Source organism: Tachyglossus aculeatus, chromosome X1, assembly GCF_015852505.1.
Source record: "Tachyglossus aculeatus isolate mTacAcu1 chromosome X1, mTacAcu1.pri, whole genome shotgun sequence".
Classification (NCBI taxonomy): domain Eukaryota; kingdom Metazoa; phylum Chordata; class Mammalia; order Monotremata; family Tachyglossidae; genus Tachyglossus; species Tachyglossus aculeatus.
Window position 1 is genome coordinate 70,252,665 of NC_052101.1, and position 26,265 is coordinate 70,278,929.

Below are 26,265 nucleotides of genomic sequence, written 5' to 3' on the forward strand. Positions count from 1 at the left end.
TTTGTATGTATTTATTACTCTATTTATTTTACTTGTACATATCTATTCTATTTATTTTCTTTTGTTAATATGTTATGTTTTGTTCTCTGTCTCCCCCTTCTAGACTGTGAGCCCACTGTTGGGTAGGAACCATCTCTATATGTTGCCAACTTGTACTTCCCAAGCACTTAGTACAGTGCTCTGCACACAGTAAGCACTCAATAAATACAATTGATTGATGGGGGAGACAAACATAAAATATATACAACTAGAGTGGTCAAACAAATTGGCCATCACACCAAGCGGCCTTGCTGCTCCCGGAAGGATCCTCTCCTCAGAGCGCCGCCATAGACGCCCGGGACTCGGTTCCCGAGAGGCCCGGCCGCCATCACACCGCGCGGCCTTGCCGCTCCCGGAAGGCTCCTCTCCTCAGAGTGCCACCATAGATGCCCCCTGCTTCCACTTAAGCGACCTTCCTTCTAGTGCCCCCCAACCCCCCTTCCCGGTCCGGTCCTGACTGACTCTCCCCCCGCCCCCCGACCCCGGGAAAAAAGCCCTCATTATCACCAAGTTACATTAACGACAGCCTCATTCGCACCTACTCAGTCCTCCTGTCCCACCATCGACCCCCGGCCCACATCTTCCCCCGGGCCTGGAATGCCCTCCCTCTGCCCATCCGCCAAGCTAGCTCTCTTCCTCCCTTCAAGGCCCCACTGAGAGCTCACCTCCTCCAGGAGGCCTTCCCAGACTGAGCCCCTTCCTTCCTCTCCCCCTTGTCCCCCTCTCCATCCCCCCATCTTACCTCCTTCCCTTCCCCACAGCACCTGTATATATGTATATATGTTTGTACATATTTATTACTCTATTTATTTTACTTGTACCTATCTATTCTATTTATTTTATTTTGTTAGTATGTTTGGTTTTGTTCTCTGTCACCCCCTTCTAGACTGTGAGCCCACTGTTAGGTAGGGACTGTCTCTATATGTTGCCAGCTTGTACTTCCCAAGCGCTTAGTACAGTGCTCTGCACACAGTAAGCACTCAATAAATATGATTGATGGATTGATTAAAGAGAAGGAAATGGGCTTCCTGAGAGAAGATCCTGCTTGTCCCAGGAAGCTGAATGTGATCTTTGCCGTGTCTTCAATACCGGTCATAATTTAATGCATCATTTTAGTTTCTCCTGTCTTAACTTCCCTCAATTAGCTCACTCACTGCTGGGGGTGGGGGATGGAGGGGGTGGTGGTGGGCAGGGGCAGTGATTAACACACTGCTAATCACAATCCCTTAGCTCTTCATCTGGAAGTAGCTTGTTGATTCCTAGGTTGGGAGAGGTCCTTAAACTGCATTGAAGTGAATAGGAAGTGTAAAAGTGTGTTTAAACAGTGTAGAGGTGAGAATTATGTGTGTTTGCTTGAGCCACCTATTTATTATTGGGTGCCACCTGGCTACACTGAGGAGAGGAAGTGTCACTGTGACTAGTGATAATTGTGGTATATAAGTGCTGACTATGTGCCAAGCATTGTACTGAACAGGGGGTAGACACAAAATAATCAGGTTTGACACAGTCTCTGTCCCACATAGGACTTACAGTCTAAGCAGGAGGGAGGAGGAGAGGTGTATCAGGAATGTCACTTCGTCAAGATCATCATCATCATCATCATCATCAATCGTATTTATTGAGCGCTTACTATGTGCAGAGCACTGTACTAAGCGCTTGGGAAGTACAAATTGGCAACATATAGAGACAGTCCCTACCCAACAGTGGGCTCACAGTCTAAAAGGGGGAGACAGAGACCGAACATACTAACAAAATAAAATAAATAGAATAGATATGTACAAATAAATTAAATAAATAAATAAATAAATAGAGTCAAAAAATATGTACAAACATATATACATATATACAGGTGCTGTGGGGAAGGGAGGGAGGTAAGATGGGGGGATGGAGAGGGGGACGAGGGGGAGAGGAAGGAAGGGGCTCAGTCTGGGAAGGCCTCCTGTAGGAGGTGAGCTCTCAGCAGGGCCTTGAAGGGAGGAAGAGAGCTAGCTTGGCGGATGGGCAGAGGGAGGGCATTCCAGGCCCGGGGGATGACGTGGGCCGGGGGTCGATGGCGGGACAGGCGAGAGCGAGGTACGGTGAGGAGATCAGCGGTGGAGGAGCGGAGGGTGCGGGCTGGGCTGTAGAAGGAGAGAAGGGAGGTGAGGTAGGAGGGGGCGAGGTGATGGAGAGCCTTGAAGCCCAGGGTGAGGAGTTTCTGCCTGATGCGCAGATTGATTGGTAGCCACTGGAGATTTTTGAGGAGGGGAGTGATATGCCCAGAGCGTTTCTGGACAAAGATAATCCGGGCAGCAGCATGAAGTATGGATTGAAGTGGAGAGAGACACGAGGATGGGAGATCAGAGAGAAGGCTGATGCAGTAGTCCAGACGGGATAGGATGAGAGCTTGAATGAGCAGGGTAGCGGTTGGGATGGAGAGGAAAGGGTGGATCTTGGCAATGTTGTGGAGCTGAGACCGGCAGGTTTTGGTCACGGCTCGGATGTGAGGGGTGAATGAGAGAGCGGAGTCGAGGATGACACCAAGGTTGCGGGCTTGTGAGACGGGAAGGATGGTAGTGCCATCAACAGAGATGGGAAAGTCAGGGAGAGGGCAAGGTTTGGGAGGGAAGACAAGGAGTTCAGTCTTCGACATGTTGAGCTTTAGGTGGCGGGCAGACATCCAAATGGAGATGTCCTGAAGGCAGGAAGAAATGCGAGCCTGGAGAGAGGGGGAGAGAGCAGGGGCAGAGATGTAGATCTGGGTGTCATCAGCGTAGAGATGATAGTTGAAGCCGTGGGAGCGAATGAGGTCACCAAGGGAGTGCGTGTAGATCGAGAACAGAAGGGGACCAAGCACTGAACCTTGGGGAACCCCCACAGTGAGAGAATGGGAGGGGGAGGAGGAGCCTGCAAAAGAGACTAAGAAAGAACGACCGGAGAGGTAAGAGGAGAACCAGGAGAGGACGGAGTCTGTGAAGCCAAGGTCAGATAGCGTGTTGAGAAGAAGGGGGTGGTCCACAGTGTCAAAGGCAGCTGAGAGGTCGAGGAGGATTAGGACAGAGTAGGAGCCGTTGGATTTGGCAAGCAAATGCCTTTCCTCCCTCTCCACTGTCCCAATCCGTCCCCCAACCTTGTCCAGCCAGTCCTGGACCCCTGGCTTTGCAGCCCTTCAGAGGTAGGGATAGACAACAGCAGTAATGACCAAAGCATCAGCAACAGCCAGAGAAATGAGGCCCCAGATAGAACCCAGCTGAATCGGAGTTTTAAAGAACTAGAAAGGGAATAGAGGGGGTGAATACAGGGCAAATGGGAAGACAGGGAGTAAATTTGAGGACTGGGATATGGGGTGGGGTCAGAATTACTCCTCTAGTGAATTTATAAAAGCACAAACCAAGCAAAGTGATTTTTGTCAGAGATCTCCAGATGGGCTGTTAAATTCCATCAACAAGAAAAAGGGATTGTCCTGTGATGTGACCTTGCTACCTTCTGTGACATCAACCTACAGGTCATAGAGTGTGTGGCAGCTCCTCTCCAGAAGTTAGGAAGCAGAAGGCTGGAGGAAGAGAAAGGGATAGATTCTGAAGATCCACTATCAAGGGATGGTATACCCCTTCCCCAGAGAGTGAGAGAAAACAAAGAGAACTGGTATCTAAGGACCTAGAAGCAAGGAAGAAAGAGGCTAATTGCTGCCAAGGAAGACAGACAGAAAAGATGCTTCCTTTTCCCAAATCCAAACATAGGTGAGGGATGTGCTCTCTCTCCCTCTCTCTCTCTCCCCCTCCCCCCTCCTCCCCCTAATATTTAATTTGCCAGGCACTGTACTGAGTGCTAGGGTAGATTCAGGATTTATGCTATCTGTTAAGCACCTACTAAGGCACTGTATTAAGCACTAGGTTGGACACAGTCCCTGTCCTACATAGGGCTCATTCTTAATCCCCATTTTACAGATGAGGCAACTGAGATACAGAGAATTTAAGTGACTTGCCCAAGGTCACAGAGCAGACAAATGGCAGAGCTGGGATTTGAACCCGGGCCCTCTGTCTTCCAGACCCATGGTTTTTCCACTAGGGCATGCAGCTTCAAAGAATTCCCCTTTCCCAAAGAATCATCAATTCCGAGGATCAGAAGTCCTGGAGAGGTGGTTTACTCTCCAAAGAGATGCGAGCAAGAAAAGTAACATTTCTTAGACCCAGAAAGAATAAGTGGAAAAACTAGAAAATTAAATGACTTCATTACAGAAGACTGGAAATAATCTGAATAAAAGGGTCAAAATAAAATGGGAGCTATGGACTTTTTGTTACTTAGGCAACAAACAAGAGGGAACAATCGAAAGCAGATACTGATGCGCAGATCCTAGTTTAGGAGGAACATTCAATCAATGGTATTTGAGTGCTTACTATGTGCAAAGCATAGTACTAAGCTCTTGGGAGAGTACAGTACAAACGAGTTATCAGGCATGTTCCCTGCCCACAAGGAGTTTATAGTCTAGAGGAAAGTGATAGGGGAATATAATCAGAGTCTTCCTCCCACCTGGCCCAGTGGCCTAGTCCTTGACTGAATACAACTGATACTAATGTAAGGAGAGGACACTCTTCCTCCTCACGATTCTCAGCTGTAATTGAGATGGCTGTGATACCTCTTGGAGCAAATTGATAAAAACAGTTCATCATTTCATGGCTCCTAGTAAAGGGCGCATCCTCCCAAGCTCCAAGGGGACAGACATATTTATGGTTCTCAAACCCTTCAGTGTAACATGAGATTGTATCTACATGACTCAAAGAGAAGGGGAGAGATGACAATTACCTGGGCAATTTAGGTCGTGTAGAATGTCAAATTAAGTAATTTAGGCCTTGAAATTCTCTCCCAGAACCTGAATTGATTAAATTAGTTGGATTATTGCCAGCTCCCATTTTGTGTTGAATGTAGCAGAGGATTCTTCAGTTCTTATAGGAAAAAAAGTGTCTGCTTCTTCTAGACAATTTTTCAGTTTGCGATGAATTTTCATTGCCCTGAAAGACTTCCCAGCAGAAATACAACATATGTCTAACAAGCTGGTACTATGACAAAATTTAAAATAATCAGTTTAAATCAACAACAAGCCAAGGGTTAAGCAAACCAAAAAGTGATCTCTCTTACTATCCCTTATCCTTAAACCCTAATCCTAAATCTGACACTACACCTAATCCTACCCTAGACTTGAGACATTTAACTTATTTTTTTAATGATTGAGCCTTAATTCTTGATGTTGTAGATGAAATATACTTGACCATAAGGTGGTGTTCTGTTTGTTTTGTTTTTTTGTTTTTTTAAATTTATGACAACGTCACACATCTCACCCAGCTTTGGGAGAGGTTGTTGGGAAAATGGGATTTAATTTGCAGGGTCAATTCAGAAAAAAAGATACCTCTATGATCCAGATGACTATTCTTCAAGAATCCTTGGCAACACTTTCCACATCTGTATCTCTTGTAAGATTTGGATATGCTTTCTGGGTTTTTTTGTTGTTGTTGTTGTCTTTCTCAGTAATGACATTTTCTTACACTACATGAGAACACTGAAGTGTGACAGCAACGTGCCCTTATGTCTGAATTCCATAGCTCATTGTTTTCTTTGTGCTGATTCTGTGAGTCTGACATGTTGATAACAATGGCAGCTGTGGTCAATCTGCTGCTATAGGCTGTTCAAAAGCACCCACCTTACTTCCTGGGAGAAGTTTTCACATTGGGACAATCTGGTGCAATATATGTTTTAAAAAATGTGTAATTCTAACTTTACAGCAAACTGTGAGAAGGGGAGAAATAAGCTAACAGTTCTGCATAAAAGATAGAAAGGAATGCTCTTTTCTGAGAACTGTTTCTTTCAAGATTCATATTAAAAACCATGTGCACTAGCAAATGAGATCTTGAGGAACAAAGCAAGTCTGCATTTCAGCAGGATTTTGAAACTGAGATGATAATTTGCAAGGTTCTCAAAGACAGTAGTCATATCTTATACTTGAATGTTCCCCAGCACCTAGTACAGTGCTCAGTAAAGGCTGTTGATGATAACAGTGATGAGTTAAAAATAAAATTGGATATTTTTTATTGTTGGATTAACTGAAAACCAAATGCTGCAATGACTTCTTTGTTAGGTTGTATTATAACACTGTAAACACTCCATCACTGTTCAAGGTTTACTGACCACTTACCATCTGCCAGTCCCTCGTTTTTGAAGATGATACCATGGATTGTGAAACCCAATCATGCATGTGAATTGGCTGAAAAAACTGAAGTGTGGCTCGCACTCTCTTCTGTATTGCATGCATGTAAAGATACCTCCTCGGGCACTGATGTGTTTGCCCTATTGCAAAAATATGTTTGCTTATTGCAGCCTCCAATTGAGTATTAGCAATAATGAAACTAGAATAATCAATTAAATTGACATTTTAATATCAAAGCAACATGATACCCCAGTTAAGACAGGGCAAAGGTCACATTCTACTCTTTCATTCCCACGTGCTGCCCCCCATTATGCATGGTTTAGTGGTAGAAGCACTGAATTTGTATCAAATATTATTACTTTCATTTCAAAAATTTGCTTTTGGGCTCTTGGTTAAATCTTCAGGATATTGAATATTTTTTGATTTCAAGACAATCCATGCATTCCTATTATTGGCAAATACTAAGTGTCCATCATGTGCATAACTACTTTCTGATAGTTTAGAGGGTGGGAAAACTGTTCTTAGCCTCGAGCAGCTTTCAGTGCAGTAGTTCAGCTATTCTAAACTCTCTATACTGTAAAATCATTGTGGGCAGGGAATGTGTCTACCAACTCTGTTATTTTGTACTCTCCCAAGCACTTAGTACAGTGATCTGCACACAGTGAGTGCTCAATAAATACAACTGATTGCTTCACAACATAGAAATTTGACAATTATGATTGATTTTTTTTCTTGAAAATCAAAGTATCTTCAGACTTCAAGCCCATGCCATAAAACTATCATTCATTATTGTTTATGTCTGTTCAAAGCACTGAAATTTTAAAAGGAAAAATTCATCAGCTCCATTAAAGAAGTAGGGAATCTTTCACAGATTATCACTAGTGGGTATTGTTGAAAAATCACAACTTCCGGGTCAAAGGATTTCTGTGTTTTATGTTAAATTTGCAAATTGCTTTAGAATTTCATTCTTGGAGGCACATGCAGCAGGTATACACTCTGCATTGGAACTCTTTTTTCCCCATTTCTAATTCCTTTTTTTGTGTGTAAAGAAGGCCACACATTACTGTGAAAATACATTTTGCCTAAAAAGCTAAGTGAATTAAACGTAATTTTTTTTTTTTTAGCCATGAAAATAACAGAATTTTTTGGCTTATGCTGCCAGGTGAGGGTCTTAGATGAGTTAGGAATGCAGACAAGGCAAACTTCCTTGTTTCAACATTTTTCCCCATTGATTAATTCTTATTTATGTGCATAACTTCCCTTTCACTTGTTCTGAATCTCCAATCCAGATAGTTTTGATAAGACAAATTCCACTGATAGTGATGGACTCACACTGCCAAATAATGGGAAGTCTTTGCCTGAAATTAAAAGTTCCCATTGAGGTTATCTGAGATTTATCACGAGTGAAACAATACCTTTGCCATTGGGAGTATGGTCCATAATAAACATTGACTTGTCTCATGGATCATGAGATGTGCTTCCCTAATGAAATGGGGAGGCCTGAAAGGTGATCACTGTAGCGTGTTGGTCAGCAATAAGAGAATATATTAGAAATTATTTCAAATGATACCAGAGGATTTTACTGACCCAATATGAATTGTGAGTATCTTTAGTCAGAGAGATTCCCTCTGAAGTGATTTTTTTGGACCCATCCCTTCCCACTAGAGAATTTCCTAGGGAAATTTCAAAGCCCAACAATTCAAGGAAGCTCTTCAGTTTGGGAAAGAGGGAAAGGAAAGAAGCTCCCACTAATCCACCATCCACAGTTTGGGTTCTTTGAGTTTTGAGGGGTGGAGGGCAGGTTCAACTGCCACCTTGGGGCCAATGATATCTATTTCAAAATTTTCTTGCCTAACCAGTGACCTTACTGATCCACTGACAGTGCCAGTTAATTCTACTAGTTGAGTGTTTATTGTGTGGAACACTGTAATAAGTTCTTGGGAAAGTACAATACAACAGAGTTGGTGGACATGTTCCCTGCCCACAGCTCTGCCACTTGTCTGCTGTGACCCTGGGAAAGCCACCTAACTTCTCTGTGCTTCAGTTACTTCATCTATAAAATGGGGATTAAAACTGTGAGCCCCATGTGGGACAACCTGATTACCCTGTATTTACCCCAGCACTTAGAACAGTGCTTGGCACATAGTAAGTGCTTAACAAATATTATTATTATTATTAGGTAGCTTACAGTGTAGATGGGGAAACAGACGTTAAAATAAATTAAGGATACATACAGTAAGTGCTGTGGGGCTGAGGGTGGGATGAATATCAAGTGTTTAAAGGATACCGATCCATGATCTAGTGGAAAGAGCATGGGCCTGAGTTCTAATCCTGACTCTGCAAAAGGCTTGCTGTGTGACCTTGGGTAAGTCACTTAACTTCTTTTCTGTGCCTGTTACCTCTGTAAAGTGGGAATTAAGACTGTGAGCCCTATGTGAGACAGGAACTGTGACCAACCTGATTATCTTGTACCTACTCCAGCACTTAGAACAGTGCTTGACACACGGGGAAGCAGTGTGGCTTAGTGGAAAGAGCATGGGCTTGGGAGTCAGAGGACATGTGTTCTAATCCTGCCTCTTCCACTTGTCTGCTGTGTGACCTTGGGCTAGCTGCTTAACTTCTCTGTGCCTATTACCTCATCTGTAAAATGGGGATTAAAACTGTGAGCACCCCTGTGGGACAACCTGATTACCTTGTATCTACACCAGCGCTTAGAACAATGCTCTGCACATAGTAAGTGCTTTACAAATACCATAATTATTATTATAGTAATTGCTAACTTACCATAAAAAAAACGGTGCATAGGTGATGCAGAAGATAGAGGGAGGAGAGAAAAAGAGGGCTTAATTGAGGAAGGCCTCTTGGAAGAGGTGTAATTTTAATAAGGCTTTGCATGGGGGGAGAGTGGTGGTCTGCATCATCATTATTATTATTAATGATTATTAATATTGTTAGTATTATTAATATTAATTATTACTATTACTATTATCCGGCCCACGTCATCCCCCTGGCCTGGAATGCCCTCCCTCCCCACATCCGCCAAGCTAGCTCTCTTCCTCCCTTCAAGGCTCTACTGAGAGCTCACGTCCTCCAGGAGGCCTTCCCAAACTGAGCCCCCTCCTTCCTCTCATCATCATCATCATCATCAATCGTATTTATTGAGTGCTTACTGTGTGCAGAGCACTGTACTAAGTGCTTGGGAAGTACAAATTGGCAACATATAGAGACAGTCCCTACCCAACAGTGGGCTCCCTCCTGCCCCTCTGCATCCCCCCCGCCTTACCTCCTTCCCTTCCCCACAGCACCTGTATATATGTTTGTACGTATTTATTACTCTATTTATTTTACTTGTACATATCTATTCTATTTATTTTATTTTGTTAATATGTTTTGTTTTGTTCTCTGTCTCCCCTTCTAGACTGTGAGCCCACTGTTGGGTATGTTGCCAATTTGTACTTCCCAAGCGCTTAGTACAGTGCTCTGCACACAGTAAGCGCTCAATAAATACAATCAATACAATAAATACGATTGATTGATTGATTAATTATTATATATGGGGGAGGGAGTTTCAGGCCAGAGGGAGGGTGTAGACAAGGGATCAGTGGCAAGATAGATGAGATCAAGTGCAGTGAGTAAGTTGGCATTAGAGGAATGAAGTGTGAGGAACTGGTTGTAATAGGAAGTCATCCAGGTAAGGTAAGAGGGGGTGAGCTGAATAAGTGATTTAAAGCTGATGATAAGGAGTTTATGCTGCAGAGGTGGATGGGCACCCACTAGAGTTTTTTGACGAAGGGGCAGATTATCAGTGTTGTGAAGGTAGAACTGACAGAATTTGGTGACATTTAACGTATGGGTTGAATAAGAGTGATGAGTTGAGGATAGTGCCAAGGTTATGGGCTTGTGAGGGAGGATGGTGGTACTGTCTACACTAATGGGTATGTTAGGGGGAGAACAGAGTTTGGGTGGAAAGAGCCAGAGTTCTGTTTTGGACACGTTTAGTTTGAGGTGTCGGCAGGGCACCCAACTAGGGATGTACTGAAGGCAGGAGGAAATGTGACACTGCAGAGAAGGAAAGAGGTCAGGGCTGGAGAGAGAGATCTGGGAATCACCCGTGTAGAACTAATAGTTGAAACTGTGAGAGCAAATGAGTTCCACAAGGGACTGGAGAATAGGAGGAGACCTAGAACTGAGCCTTGAGGGACTTCTACAATTAAAGAGTGGGAGGCAGAGGAGGAGTCGACAAAAGAGAATGAGAAAGAACAGCCAGATAGATGGGAGAATTATAATCAATCAATCAATCAATCAATCGTATTTATTGAGCGCTTACTGTGTGCAGAGCGCTGTACTAAGCGCTTGGGAAGTACAAGTTGGCAACATATAGAGACAGTCCCTACCCAACAGTGGGCTCACAGTCTAGAAGGGGGAGACAGAGAACAAAACCAAACATATTAACAAAATAAAATAGAATAGATATGCACAAGTAAAATAGAGTAATAAATATGTACAAACATATATACATATATACAGGTGCTGTGGGGAAGGGAAGGAGGTAAGAAGGGGGGATGGAGAGGGGGACGAGGGGGAGAGGACGGAGGAGGCTCAGTCTGGGAAGGCCTCCTGGAGGAGGTGAGCTCTCAGTAGGGCCTTGAAGGGAGGAAGAGAGCTAGCTTGGCGGATGGGCAGAGGGAGGGCATTCCAGGCCCGGGGGATGACGTGGGCCGGGGGTCGACGGCGGGACAGGCGAGAACGAGGCACGGTGAGGAGATTAGCGGCAGAGGAGCGGAGGGTGCGGGCTGGGCTGGAGAAGGAGAGAAGGGAGGTGAGGTAGGAGGGGGCGAGGTGATGGAGAGCCTTGAAGCTGAGGGTGAGGAGTTTCTACCTGATGCGCAGATTGATTGGTAGCCACTGGAGATTTTTGAGGAGGGGAGTAATGTGCCCAGAGCGTTTCTGGACAAAGACAATACAGGCAGCAGCGTGAATTATGGATAACAAGTTCCCAGGGTGCTATAAAAGTCTCATCCCATTATATTTTTATGATGCATTGTTTAATATAATGCAACAGATTCTGTGGATGTACAGTAAAATAATTGTTGCCTGTCTGATGTAGGGATTACGAAAGGTAAAAATAATTGCTTTTAGCACTGATAGTAGGTACCTTTTGTTAAGGAAGAAGACAGTAGCACAACTACCTGTTTAAAAGCAAAAATAAAAATGGAGGCAATTACATAATTGACTGACTTTTTATCTTTGGTTTGGTAAGTTTTATCCTTTCAGAAGGAAAACTTTAAATGTCTGACAGACCTGGAAATATTAATTGACGCTTAGGGAGTAAAAAGTATTCAGAAGAATAAAAAATAATATGTGTATGTTCAAAATATGACAGCAACAAGACAATTAAATTGAGCTGGGCTGCTAGAGTTTTGGTATTCATGGAAAGCCCAAACATTTATCAGTCACATTTCACATGACAAACTTCATTTCAATTCATAGTAGGAAAAGAGACTTCTGAGTGAAATCATGGGAAAAACAAAGCTAAACAACTAAAATACATCAAAAACCAAACTTTATTTTATGTATAGCAATACAATTTACATATTAAATAACACTATAATAGAGTAATTTGATATAGTTTAAACAGAACAAAAAAGAAAATTCTTCAAGTTACCAAAAATTAAAAAAAAAACCCAAACTAAAAAACACCACATCTTTTCCAAATGGGTTAATGAGACAAAACTTTATTCAGTGACTGATTGGGACTAATTCCTATTGCACACACTGACAATGGAATTCATAAAAAAAAACCCATCCAGCTTTTACAATCACTGCCCAAAGAAAGAACATGTTTAGAGTGTTTTGTGTTTTTTTGTTTTTTGGGGTTTTTGGGGGAATGTGATGATGGTACTCACTACTTCAATAGACAGAAAATTTGATTTCACATATCCACCACACATACACACAAAAAAACTATGAAGGAGTTGAAACTAGAAAAAAATTAGCTTTATATGAAAATATAAAATTCTATGATTATATACCATAATACAAAGTTCCCAGAAGATGCGACAAAATATTTACAATTTTAATGATTTTTAGCTTTTTTAATAATGAAGTAAAAGAAACATGAGTCAATGTGAAGGCTGAGTTCTTTAGAAACAATGGCTGCTTGCTAGTTTCAAATGTCCTAACTCAAGAGTCACTACCCCAAATGTTGGAGAGTTGTGACATTTTATAAAATTGAATATCTCCTTCTGGAGACCTGTTCTTAAAACTCAAGATCGTTTTCTAGAAATGAATTATCCTCTGTAGAAAATGTTTCCCTTTGCAAATATTTAACAAAAAAGACTAAAAACAGTTTAACAGCTAAGACAAAGTAGAGGCCAAATACCTTTTATTACAATTCCATCCTAATTTTTTCATGCCTTCTTCCTACAATCAAGCCGATGACATTTATGTCAGGATGGCAACTAAGGGAAAGTGCAAAGGGCTAACAAGAAGTTTAATTGCAGCTCTGGCAAAGCAAAAAATGCAGGCATTTTCCCTTCATATAAAATTTACTGGCATCATTTGAACACAGAACTTCAGAATCCAGGAGTTGAGAATGAATTAATTTTGGAGTGACTACTAAATCCTTAAGACAACTACAATTTGATTATTATTCTTTAATTTATTTTGCTGAGAATTCATAATATGTATCTTTGGTAGATTTGGTGTTTATATTTTAACTTTTAAATATAATAGATCTGTTTTGGTTTTTTTAAAAAAAAATAAGCAAAGAAAAATTCATAAGAAGGCAGTTGTGCTGTGTCTTTATAAAGTGATGAAGGTTATTCTTCTAGGGTTCCAATCCATCACTCTGGCTACCACCACTCCAGGGGTCAGAAATAGGAAACAACCACCCCCTCTGATCTTGCTTGGTATGGACTTCCAGTTGACCCATAAAGACTTAAATTAGTCAGATTAAGTGATTGACCTTTTTGTCCCTTCCAAAATTCTTCTTCTTATGCTTTGTAATGCATTTTCAAATGGAAAAGAAGAAAATGTAGAGAGTTTACAAAGGCTAAAATAGCACTGCTAAAACTGATGCCCAAAATGAACTGCCACTTGTCTTAATCACTCCAAATCAATTTTGGAAGATTCAATTGTGTGGTTTAATTAAGACTGTATTCCCCCCAAACTTATATTTAATGCAGGGTCTTGTGATCCTGTATACTCTTAAGAGAAGAAAACCAGTTTTCCCATACCAGCCACTTCAATTGATCATTGCTATTCTCTTTCCTCTTCAGTGCAAGGGGTAATAGCCTTGTTAAGTAGTTGACAATGTGCTTACATCATTCAAAATGTTCAGGCTGCACAGCCTCCTTCAGGATTTTCTACTGCTGGAAAGATAAAGTAGGCATGTTTTGGCTAATAACCGATAAAACAAAAAGTAGTGAAGGGGTAAAACTTCTAGTGGTGGAAGCAAGGACCTGCAGAATGTTCCCATTCTCAGTGAAAAATGTATGGACCGCTTTGGCAAGTCAGACAGATGGCAGTAACTCATAACTCAGCGGATCAGGATCTGCAAACTTAGGTCCTGCTCTTCTATAGACATGCACTTTTGTTCATTCATGAGCTTCACAGAGAACTTGAAAACACCCCCCTACAACATGGCTTCTATACTATGCATTAGCCAGCTGTCTTGCATTTGATCACAATGCTTACCCATAAGCTGATTTCCATGTAAAAAAGTCACAGAACAGCCGTTTAAGTTATTTTCCATTAATTAAGCTCTCTCTAAGTAGCATAGGCACACATATACTTTCTATGCAAAACTTTTGAACACCAACTATTTTTTACCTTTACCCAGAAAAGCACTGAAATGGGAACAGTGTTTAGGGAGAGCAAAGCATGGACACAAGAGTAGTAGTGAGGCAGTCTAGAATTACAACATTTAGTTTCCAAATCTATATGGAAATGAGTTCATTTACATTAAGCAAATGCACTATGCAATTAAAATAACTAAATACCTCAATTAACCCTCAAGTCTTTTCCCCTCTTGGACCTCAGACTTTCAGCCCAGAGCTGGACACATTCAATCTTTAGATCATTTGATGTCACCAGTTGGATTTTCCCCAGCATTGACCATAGGGGCACGGAAGCCCCCAAAGCCAATTAACTAATGCAAAACAGTGAGCGCTCCACATTTGCTCCAGATTTGAGAACCCATAATGCATATTACCCATCTCAGGCCCCAATACTTGCAATATGCTTAAAAATCATTCAATTTTGTTGAATCTTTGCAATTGTCAGACCAAGGCAACCCATTAATGCTGGCAAAAGCTGGATTCTCTGTGGATCTCCAAAGCCCAGGTGGATTGATTCCTGCCAGTTTCAAGGCAATCCCAAGTCCATGAGTTGATCATTTTGGACCTACAGCACTGTTAGAATATTGACCATATAGCAGCATCTCTAGGCTACTGATACCACTGTGGTCAGCCTCAAAAGAGCTAATCCTACATAAGGACATGCCGCAGTGTGGATATTTCAAATGACCAGATGTTTGATCTAACCAGGCCTGATCATATGTTGAAATATATCTTTAACTATGATGTTATTATTCTTAACAGGCCCAGTTCTCTGCTGATAACTTTCCTTCCCGAGGAAATCCTACATCTCAAGCACTAGAAGAACTGGGATCCGGTAAGTTGACTTTCAGTTTTCTAACAAAATGCACAGAAATGATAGTATCCTTAACATTGTTAGCATTTTTAACAACTAATTAACCCAAGCCTCCCCACACTTTCTGGAAGGCAAAATCCTACTGTGTTGCATAGGATCAGAATGATTCCAGACTCACCAGCCAAGATAGCTTTCCGGGGCCATAGACAATGATTTTTCAGTATCTTTGACTTGAGTCAATGTGTTTCTAAAGTTATGTGCACAAACGTTAGTACACCTGAAACAGTCCTGTCTACTTTTTTGCTTATAGAAAAAGTAAATATGCCTTTTGATAAGGGTTCTTTACATTTCCAAACGGCAGGTTTTCTAGAAAATATATGTTCTAATTAAATGTATGTTCAACAGACCAAGACTTTTGCCAATCCAGTGTTGTTTGTTCTTAAAATGATTTGTAAATTATAGCTCATTAAGGAAAAATCAGATTTATATGGTAGGGAAGATGTAATTAAGAGCATCGTAATGACAAGTTTGGCAAAAAAAGAAGAAGAATGTTAACTTTATAGGTAGTTTTTATTAGATTGCTTCACCAGTAATATGGATCAGTACTTTACTTTTAGCACTAATTTCAAAATTACACACCTGTAAAAATGGCACCTAACAACTGAGATTAACGTCCACCTTCATTCTGCAACATACCACTAGGTATGATGTTACATTCAAAAAGCATTAACAAAAATTAAACTGTTTGATATCTGAGTTATGTAAAATATTGCTCCCTCTCTGTTTTAAAAAGAATAGCCTTGATTGTAGGGTGTGGCCTTTTTTGATAAATTGTCTACAGTGCAGGTAAAATTAGACACATTTTCCATATGATGCTGTCAAAATTGTAAAAATAAAGTCAACTTTTAGTTTCATGGACATGATTGGGAAGTTAAAGCTCTAAATTCATAACTTTCAACCATGTCCTACATGTATCTGTAAAACTTGCCAGTGTAATATTATTAGATAAATGATGTTCTGAAGGAAGCGATTTTGCCTGCTTCCAAGTTCCGCAGCAGGTACTTGATCTGCAAGTATACAGATGTAACTGGTTCAACTCAATGACTTTTTACACATTGTCAGTAGCACCGAATAATCTGCTACATTAGAAAAGAAAAGATACTGTTTAGCTGCTCTATTGGAATAGAGAAGGCATTCAATATTTACCTAAGTGTTTGGAAAATGAAATGAAGAGAAAAGTTTATGGGGAAAAGTTTATCATGTTATCTTAAAAGAATCCATCTGGTTTAAGAATTCAAAATAGATGATTCACGGTTCATTGCCCTTAAGAAAACTTCCCTGAATTTAACTAAAAAGTAGCATGTGTGTTGTCATGGAATGTCACATCAGGGTTTGCTTTTCTATTAGAATATTATAGGCAGTAACACTGATCATATAGTGCCAACTAGGTAAAACTGTGTTTTACTGTGTGAAATAAACAGAGGTGCAAATGCTCAGTAGGATACCATTAAGACATAAAATGGCAAAAAATAAATATCAAAACTTTTATCAGTGTAAAAAAGTAACTGGGTTATTGTATAACCAAGATTCTGGCAAAAAAAGGCCTCAAAAAATTCTCTCAGTCTTCAGAAGTTCTACAAAGTAAGTGCCCTTTCAGGATTCCAATTAAACTAGGGACTCCATGCTTTCGGCAGGGTCTGACTCATCGGTGATCAGAACAGCACCATTTTTGTCCAGTGTCATGGGACCGTTTCCATTTTCTTTAGTGCTGACCAAGCTGAGCATTGCTTTATAGACAAATTGGTATTGTTCCTGCAAAATGAGAGAAGATAACAGTTTTGATTGACATTGTGTCAAAAGTTGCTAAAATATTTCAGGTATTGGTTGACTGTTCCTCATCAATCGTAAAAATATCAGTAGGAACCACACCTTTTGACAGAAATGCAAAAGCATCAAGAATGATTCTAAAAACATTATTTTTACCACGATGACATCCACTACATGGGGCCTTAATAATTGAGGTGAATAATGTAACAATATACTTTCATCTTCTGCTAGCTCTGTACAGATTTGACTCTAAATTCCTCCCTTCCCTGCCCCCCTCCCACATCCCAGAGTGACATTTAAGGGAGAGACTGACCCTGTGGCATGCAAGGAAGGACAGCAAATAGGGAGATTGGAAAGAAGAGTGAGTCAGGTTAGGGATGGAAGGAAGAGCAACTGGATTTGGGGATAGCAAAGGAGAAAGGTGAGTAGGGATTGTGGGGAGAAGCATTTTAGGTGGTACTCTGGGGAAAGGAGCTACTTGAAGACCTGGCATTGATATTTTTATGGTATTTAAATCCCAAAATAAATGAGCCTCCTCAAAGTTCTTCCTCCAATAACTAGAAACACTTCATTCTTTAACAAGAATAGCTGATTTACTGCTGAAATTGAGATGGACATAAACTCAACTTTTAGGTCCTTATTTCATGTTTTTCAGAAACATTAAATAACGTGCTATGTTTTCATTCATTTCATTCACTCACTGTTTCCAGCCAGTTCAGTAGGAGTAATATGCCATATAGCACTAGTGAAGCTAGCTGTAGGAGAGGGAGAGGGTCCTGAGGTTCCCTTTTCCCTCCACTTCTGCTGGCAGGTTGGGTATGCTCAGTACAGTTTATTGGATGAGGAGCTGGTGGGGGAGAAGGAGGAATGGAAGTTTTTTGCACATAGTCTCCACCCCTTCCACCCACCTGAAAACTCCTGAGGGAAGCCTGAGGCAACAATAGCAGCAACAGCTACAGCTTGGAGCAAAGAGCCAGGCTTCTGGCAGAGGCTTGGGAGAAGTGGTCTTAGTTGCATCCTTCACATGCTGCAATGTCTTGGCTGTCAGAGCTGAAGATCATGGGGGTGGGGGAGGTGTGTGTGACCCCTTCCTTTCTGTGTCTCTTCTCTGTATCTCTTTCCCTCATGCCTTTCCCCCCAATCTTGAATCACTGTCTCTGTTCCAATAAAAACCTCACCAACTGCATTGATAAACAAAGTTCTTTTAATAGATCACTGGATCCTTGTAGACTGTAAGCTCTTCCCATAGACTGTAAATTCCTTGTGGACAGGGAAGCATCTACTAACTCTGTTGTATTGAACTTTACCAAATGCTTAGTACATTGCCCCGCACACAATAAGTGCTCAATAAACGCCACTGGTAAATATCAAATGGAGTTGATAACTTATTAATTTAATTTCCTTCATTTAGGTAATGATACTGAATTAGGTTGATAATCAATTTTATAAAGTATACATTTTTTAATGTGTGGCCCTCAGTTGAATATATAAACACACAGCTAGCTCATCCCCAGGAATCAATCAGTAGTATATATTGAGCACTTACTCTGTTCAGAGCACAGTATTAAGATCTTTAGAGAGTACAGTAAAGATAGTATACATGATTCCTGCCATTAATTAGCTTATAATTTAGGGACATAGACAGACACTAGAATAAATTACAGTTAAGGGGGAAGCAATAGAGTATAAAGATATGTTAATGAGTGCTACGTGGAGTCGGGGTGTGAGTATACAAGGCTTTGGTGACACAGAGATGCTACAATGGCAATAGTGGGGAAATACAGTGAGGAGATGAGAGGTTAGTAAGAGAAGGCTTCTTGCAGCAGTTGATATAATTGTATTCATTAAGTACTTACTATGTGCTAAATACTATACTAAGCATTGGAGTAGGTGTGATAATCAGGTTGGACATAGTCCTTGACCCACAGAGGAGAGGAAGAACAGGTATTTAATCCCATTTTACAGATAATGAAATTGAGGGCCAGAGGAGTTAAGTGACTTGCCTGAAGTCACCCAGAAGGCAAGTGGCGAAGGTGGGATTAGAACCCAGGTCCTCTGACTCCTAGACCTGTGCTCTTTCCTTGAACGAGTTGTCTACCTTGAACGAGTTGTCTACCCTTGAACGAGTTGTCTACACGCGCTGCCTAGAATTCCTCAACAACAACTCTCTCCTCGACCCCCTCCAGTCTGGCTTCCGTCCCCTTCATTCCACGGAAACTGCGCTCTCAAAGGTCACCAATGACCTCCTGCTTGCCAAATCCAACGGCTCATACTCTGTCCTAATCCTCCTCGACCTCTCAGCTGCCTTTGACACTGTGGACCACCCCCTTCTCCTCAACACATTATCTGACCTTGGCTTCACAGACTCCGTCCTCTCCTGGTTCTCCTCTTATCTCTCCGGTCGTTCTTTCTCAGTCTCTTTTGTAGGCTCCTCCTCCCCCTCCCATCCTCTTACTGTGGGGGTTCCCCAAGGTTCAGTGCTTGGTCCCCTTCTGTTCTCAATATACACTCACTCCCTTGGTGACCTCATTCGCTCCCACGGCTTCAACTATCATCTCTACGCTGATGACACCCAGATCTACATCTCTGCCCCTGCTCTCTCCCCCTCCCTCCAGGTTCGCATCTCCTCCTGCCTTCAGGACATCTCCATCTGGATGTCCGCCCGCCACCTAAAGCTCAACATGTCGAAGACTGAGCTCCTTGTCTTCCCTCCCAAACCTTGTCCTCTCCCTGACTTTCCCATCTCTGTTGACGGCACTACCATCCTTCCCGTCTCACAAGCCCGCAACCTTGGTGTCATCCTCGACTCCGCTCTCTCATTCACCCCTCACATCCAAGCCGTCACCAAAACCTGCCGGTCTCAGCTCCGCAACATTGCCAAGATCCGCCCTTTCCTCTCCATCCAAACCGCTACCCTGCTAATTCAAGCTCTCATCCTATCCCGTCTGGACTACTGCACTAGCCTTCTCTCTGATCTCCCATCCTCGTGTCTCTCTCCACTTCAATCCATACTTCATGCTGCTGCCCGGATTATCTTTGTCCAGAAACGCTCTGGACATATTACTCCCCTCCTCAAAAACCTCCAATGGCTACCGATCAATCTGCGCATCAAGCAGAAACTCCTCACCCTGGGCTTCAAGGCTGTCCATCACCTCGCCCCCTCCTACCTCACCTCCCTTCTCTCCTTCTACTGCCCAGCCCGCACCCTCCGCTCCTCCACCACTAATCTCCTCACTGTACCTCGCTCTCGCCTGTCCCGCCATCGACCCCCGGCCCACGTCATCCCCCGGGCCTGGAATGCCCTCCCTCTGCCCATCCGCCAAGCTAGCTCTCTTCCTCCCTTCAAGGCCCTGCTGAGAGCTCACCTCCTCCAGGAGGCCTTCCCAGACTGAGCCCCTTCTTTCCTCTCCCCCTCGTCCCCCTCTCCATCCCCCCGTCTTACCTCCTTCCCTTCCCCACAGCACCTGTATATATGTATATATGGTTGTACATATTTATTACTCTATTTATTTATTTATTTATTTATTTTACTTGTACATTTCTATCCTACTTATTTTATTTTGTTGGTATGTTTGGTTCTGTTCTCTGTCTCCCCCTTTTAGACTGTGAGCCCACTGTTGGGTAGGGACTGTCTCTATGTGATGCCAATTTGTACTTCCCAAGCGCTTAGTACAGTGCTCTGCACATAGTAAGCGCTCAATAAATACGATTGATTGATTGATTGATTGATTTCCACTAGGCAACACTGCTGATGTGATTTCAGAAGGGCTTTGAGAAACAGCACGGTGTAGTGGATAGAGCTTGGTCCTGGGAGTCAGAAGATCATGGGTTCTAATCTCAGCCTCTGCCACTTATCTGCTGTGTGGCCTTGGGCAAATCACTTCACTTCTCTGTGCCTCAGCTCAGCTGTAAAATGAGGATTGAGACTGTGAGCCCCATGTGGGACAGGGACTGTGTCCAACCCAATTTGCTTTCATCCACCCCAGAGTTTAGTACAGTGCCTTGCACACAGTAAGTGCTTAATGAATGCCATAATTATTATTATGGCACTTTGATACTCACCCCAGCCCCACAGCACTTAAGTATAAGTCCTTATAATTTTCCCCCATCTGTAATTTATTTTGTCTGTCTCTCCATGGAGACACTGAGCTCCTTGTGAGTAGGGATCGTGTCTACCAACTCTACGATATTGTATTTTCCCAAGTGCTTAGTCCATTGCTCTGCACCCAGTAATTGCTCAATAAATATTGATGGGGAAAAAAGTGGTCTTTGGGAGGCAAAGGGTGAAGGACTTAGAGGCAGGAGGGAGGGGGTCAGCAAGAGGTTGGCACTGAGAGAGATAAGAACAAGGTACCTTCCTAAAGTACTCTCCAGTAAGAGCTCAGGTACTGAGTTAAATTGGCTCATTGCTTTTCCCTCCCTTAATTGCAGGTGAAGAGTATTTTCTTACTTAGACTGTGAGCTCCATGTGGGAGAGGAACTGTGTCTGATTTGATCAACTTATGTCTACCCTAGTGCTTAGAACACTGCTTGACATATATAATAAGTGCTTAACTAATGCAATAAAAATACAAATTATTATTATATGGATAACAGGCCATTTGTGGAGATAACACATTCCTCAGCTTTCCTCCCATATATAAACTTCCATCTAATTTTCCAGCATGGTTGACAACACAAACATCCTCTGCATTTCTCACATGATATAACCTTGGTGTTATCCTTGATCCCTCCCTCTCTCTCATCCCCCATAGTCATAAAATCCTGTTCTTTCTTTACAACATTTTCCAACTCAGCCCCTTCTCTTCATCCAAGCAGCTGGTCATGCATGGCTTTACAACTGCATCAGTCACCTCACTGAAATTCCTGCCTCCAGTCTACCTCTTCTCCAGTCCATATTTTCACTCTGCTACCCAGATCATTTTTCTAAAATATGATTTTTGCATGCCTCCCCACTCCTCAAAAACCCAACCCAATGGTAGCTCATTATTCTCTGAATCAAGTAGAAACTCCTGACCATCAGTTTCAAGGCACTCAATCAGCTCTCTACCTCCTCCTTATCCATTCTCTTCTCACACATCCTACTCAATTCCATTCAAGCTAACCTACTCACTGTGCCTCATTCTCATCTCTCCTACCTCTTGCTTACATCCTCCCACTTGCCTCCAAATTCCTCCCCCTTCACACCCAACAGACCACTGCTCTACTCTCCTTTCAACTTCAAAGCTCTTCTGAAATCTCATCTCCGCATCCTATACCTTCCAAGATGTCATTTCAGCACTTCTGTGTCTCCTTGGTCACTCCTTGCTCTCTAGCACATATGTACATATCTTTAGACACTAATACTTCCTCCTAGCTGTAATTTGTCTCTTTCCTCCAATTGATTGTAATCTCCTTGAAAACAAGGATAATAATAATTACTATGGTACTTGTTAAGCCCCCTCTCAGGATTGCATCTGGAGAGTTTCCAATATTCCACTAGTCCTGGCTACAGGAGGGAGAGTCAAGCAGAGGCGTATCCATTCCATTTCTAGGTCGGACAGTGGCTAGTGCGTGGAAGGCAATCTGCTACCTGTCAAAACTCACCTGTGCTGGGTAGCAGCGGCATGGGAGAGAGTCAAGGGCAGAGACTCAAGTTTACTGCGCAGAAGAAGGCAATGGTAAACTACTTCCTTATTTTTACCAAGAAAACTATGGATACACTGCCAGAACGATTGCAGATGGAGAGTGGGGTGTTCTGGGTGAGATGTGTCCATGGAGTCACCCTGGGTCGGAGACGACTTTACAGCATATGACAAGACAATTTCTTAAGCACTTACTGTGTGCAAAGTTATCTCTCCGGCCATTCATTCTCAGTCTCTTTTGCGGGCTCCTCCTCCCCCTCCCATCCCCTTACTGTAGGGGTTCCTCAAAGGTCAGTTCTTGGTCCCCTTCTGTTCTCTATCTACACTCACTCCCTTGGTGAACTCACTCACTCCCACGGCTTCAACTATCATCTCTATGCTGATGGCACCCAAATCTACATCTCTGCCCCTGATCTCTCTCCCTCCCTTCAGGCTCGTGTCTCCTCCTGCCTTCAAGACATCTCCATCTGGATGTCTGCCCACCATCTAAAACTCAATATGTCCAAGACTGAACTCCTTATCTTCCCTCCCAAACCCCGCCCTCTCCCTGACTTTCCCTTCACCGTTGACGGCACTACCATCCTTCCCGTCTCACAAGCCCGCAACCTCGGTGTCATCCTCGACTCCGCTCTCTCGTTCACCCCTCACATCCAATCCATCACCAAAACCTGCCAGTCTCACCTCCGCAACATTGCCAAGATCCGCCCTTTCCTCTCCATCCAAACCGCTACCCTGCTCGTTCAATCTCTCATCCTATCCCGACTGGATTACTGCACCAGCCTCCTCTCTGATCTCCCATCCTCCTGTCTCTCCCCACTTCAATCTATACTTCACGCTGCTGCCCGGATCATCTTTGTGCAGAAACTCTCTGCGCATGTTACTCCCCTCCTCAAAAATCTCCAGTGGCTACCAATCAACCTATGCATCAGGCAAAAACTCCTCACTCTCGGCTTCAAGGCTGTCCATCACCTTGCCCCCTCCTACTTCACCTCCCTTCTTTCCTTCTACAGCCCAGTCTGAACCCTCTGCTCCTCTGCCGCTAACCTCCTCACTGTGCCTCATTGTCGCCTGTCCCGCCGTCGACTCCCAGCCCATGTCCTCCCCCTGGCCTGGAATGCCCTCCCTCCCCACATCCGCCAAGCTAGCTCTCTTCCTCCCTTCAAAGCCCTACTGAGAGCTCACCTCCTCCAGGAGGCCTTCCCAGACTGAGCCCCCTCCTTCCTCTCCTCCTCCTCCCCCTCCCCCCAGCCGTACCTCCTTCCCCTCCCCACAGCACCTGTATATATGTTTGTACAGATTTATTACTCTATTTTACTTGTACATATTTACTATTCTATTTATTTTCTTTTGTTAATATGTTTTGTTGTGTTGTCTGTCTCCCCCTTCTAGACTGTGAGCTCACTGTTGGGTAGGTACCGTCTCTATATGTTGCCAACTTGTACTTCCCAAGTGCTTAGTACAGTGCTCTGCACACAGTAAGCGCTCAATGAATACGATTGAATGAATGAATGAATACAAGTTAATCAGGTTGGACACAGTCCCTGTCCCACATGGGGCTCACACTCTTAATCCCCATTTTATAGTTGAGGTAACTGAACACCAGAGAAGTGAAGTGACTTGCCCAAGGTCACACAGCAGACATGTGGCAGAGCCGGATTAGAAGCAATCCTTCCCTTCTCACAAGCATGCAACCTTGGTGTCATCCTCAACTCTGCTCTCTCTTTCACCCCTCACATCCAATCTGTCACCAAAACCTGCCGGTCTCACCTCCACAACATCGCCAAGATCCACCCTTTCCTCTCCATCCAAACCGCTACCTTGCTGGTTCAATCTCTCATCTTATCCTGACTGGATTACTGCATCAGCTTCCTCTCTGATCTCTCATCCTCCTGTCTCTCCCCACTTCAGTCTGTACTTCACGCTGCTGCCCGGATCATCTTTGTGCAGAAACGCTCTGGGCATGTTACTCCCTTCCTCAAAAATCTCCAGTGGCTGCCTGTCAACCTATGCATCAAGCAAAAACTCCTCACTTCAAGGCTGTCCATCACCTCGCCCCCTCCTACCTCACCTCCCTTCTCTCCTTCTACAGCCCAGCCCGCACCCTCTGCTCCTCTCTCACTAACCTCCTCACTATTACCTCATTCTCGCCTGTCCCGCCATCTACCCCAGGCCTGGAATGACTTCCCTCCTCCCATTCGCCAAGCTAGCTCTCTTCCTCCCTTCAAAGCCCTACTGAGAGTTCACCTCCTCCAGGAGGCCTTCCCAGACTGAGCCCCCTTTATCCTCTTCTCCTCCCCATCCCCCCGCCCTACCTCCTTCCCCTCCTCCAGCACCTGTATATATGTTTGTACAGATTTATTACTCTATTTTACTTCTACGTATTTACTATTCTATGTATTTTGTTAATGATGTGCATTTAGCTTTAATTCTATTTGTTCTGACGACTTGACACCTGTCCACATGTTTTGTCTTGTTGTCTGTCTCTCCCTTCTAGACTGTGAGCCTGTTGTTGGGTAGGGACCGTCTCTATATGTTGCCAACTTGTACTTCCCAAGTGCTTAGTACAGTGCTCTGCACACAGTAAGCGCTCAATAAATACGATTGAATGAATGAATGAACACAGATCCTTCTGATTCCCAGGCCCATGCTCTAAGTCACACTGCTTCTGGATCATATATACTTTACTGTACTCTTCCAGGTACTTAGTACAGTGTTCTGCACACAGGTGCTCAAATACTACTGACTGAGCAATGGCAGATACGGTATACTGCCCCAAAATATAGATAAAAATTGGCTTAAATTTTAACTGGGCAGTTAAATGCCAATTTCTACACTAGCTTGTACCTACTTAAAAGTTCTAATTGCTAACTTTCAACCTGTCCTTAGCACTTGCTAATCAACATATTTAAAGCAGTCTAAATTATCACCTGTGGATAATGCATATTATGATCTCATGTAGGAGCTGGCAAATCTGGGCAAGGATTTGGTTGGTATGCCACCTTCTGTACCTGCTATTCCAAACTACATGCTTCCAGGCTAAAGATCTGCTTGGCCATCCCAGATCTCTTGTCACCAGGTTCCCATTCCCCTGTTGGCAGTGATGTAGCCAGAGGTGAAGCACACACAGAATCAGAGTTCTGTGGACATAATGCTCATTTATTCTCCACTTTCCTCTGCAAGAGGATCTCCATTCTTAGCCAATACTCCACGAACAGACTTAGGTGTTAGTCAGCAACCCCAGTTCCCCCTTTATCAGTGGTTCTGTCTTATCCTTGAATGTGTCTCTCTTTTAGTTTCCACTCTCTAAATGTACTGGGTGATACATAATGGGGGTGATTCATCCTTTGGTATCACACCATACCTCTCCTTGGTCAGCTGGGGCAAGATGCCTGCTACTGGTTCCTGCCCTGAGATTTCCCTTACAGACCAGCTTGACAACCAAACGGTAGGAGGCTGTTTAGGTTTTTTTTTATAGTCCTAACAGTTGTGTGTTATAGATAATGAAGTTGCAGGTTTCAAATGTGTGGCCTTATAGAATTGTATTAGGATACATATCTATAGAAAAAACCATAGGAGAAACCTTTCTTTAATGAAAAAAATGACCTTTAAATGGTACCCCTCCCCGAATACCCCCCCAAAAATACCCAAAAAACCACCTATAATCAACACTGTCTTAGGAAGGGTGCCACAAATAAAGAAAATAATTTTCACATAACTACTTACAATGTCTGTAAATACTCCAGGTCTCATGAGATTAATCATCTTTGCCACCTGGAAAACATCAACTGCATTTTCATTCTCCAACTGCTGGGACAGGGTCATAAGGGCACAAAGCATTCCGGCTGACACTGCTCCATACCTGGAGAGAACAAGATTTCTGTTTTCAGACCCAGACAACTGGCACAGACATGTCAGGCCCATTATAGGGAAGTCTTCGTTCAG

At 43.0% G+C, this 26,265-nt stretch overlaps 1 protein-coding gene across 2 annotated transcripts in view; it reads right to left on the reverse strand.

Moving 5' to 3' along the window:
• Positions 1-12,975: 12,975 nt before the first annotated feature.
• The window catches only part of PTPRG (protein tyrosine phosphatase receptor type G), a 721,138-nt gene continuing 707,848 nt past the window's right edge, over positions 12,976-26,265 (reverse strand). For both annotated transcript variants that reach the window (XM_038771845.1, XM_038771844.1), the window contains exons 28-29: positions 26,047-26,182; positions 12,976-16,684 (exon numbers count right to left, since the gene is read on the reverse strand). In XM_038771845.1, the coding sequence (XP_038627773.1) occupies positions 16,538-16,684; positions 26,047-26,182 (283 nt within the window). In that variant the 3' untranslated portion in view covers positions 12,976-16,537. The remainder of the gene's footprint in view (positions 16,685-26,046; positions 26,183-26,265) is intronic.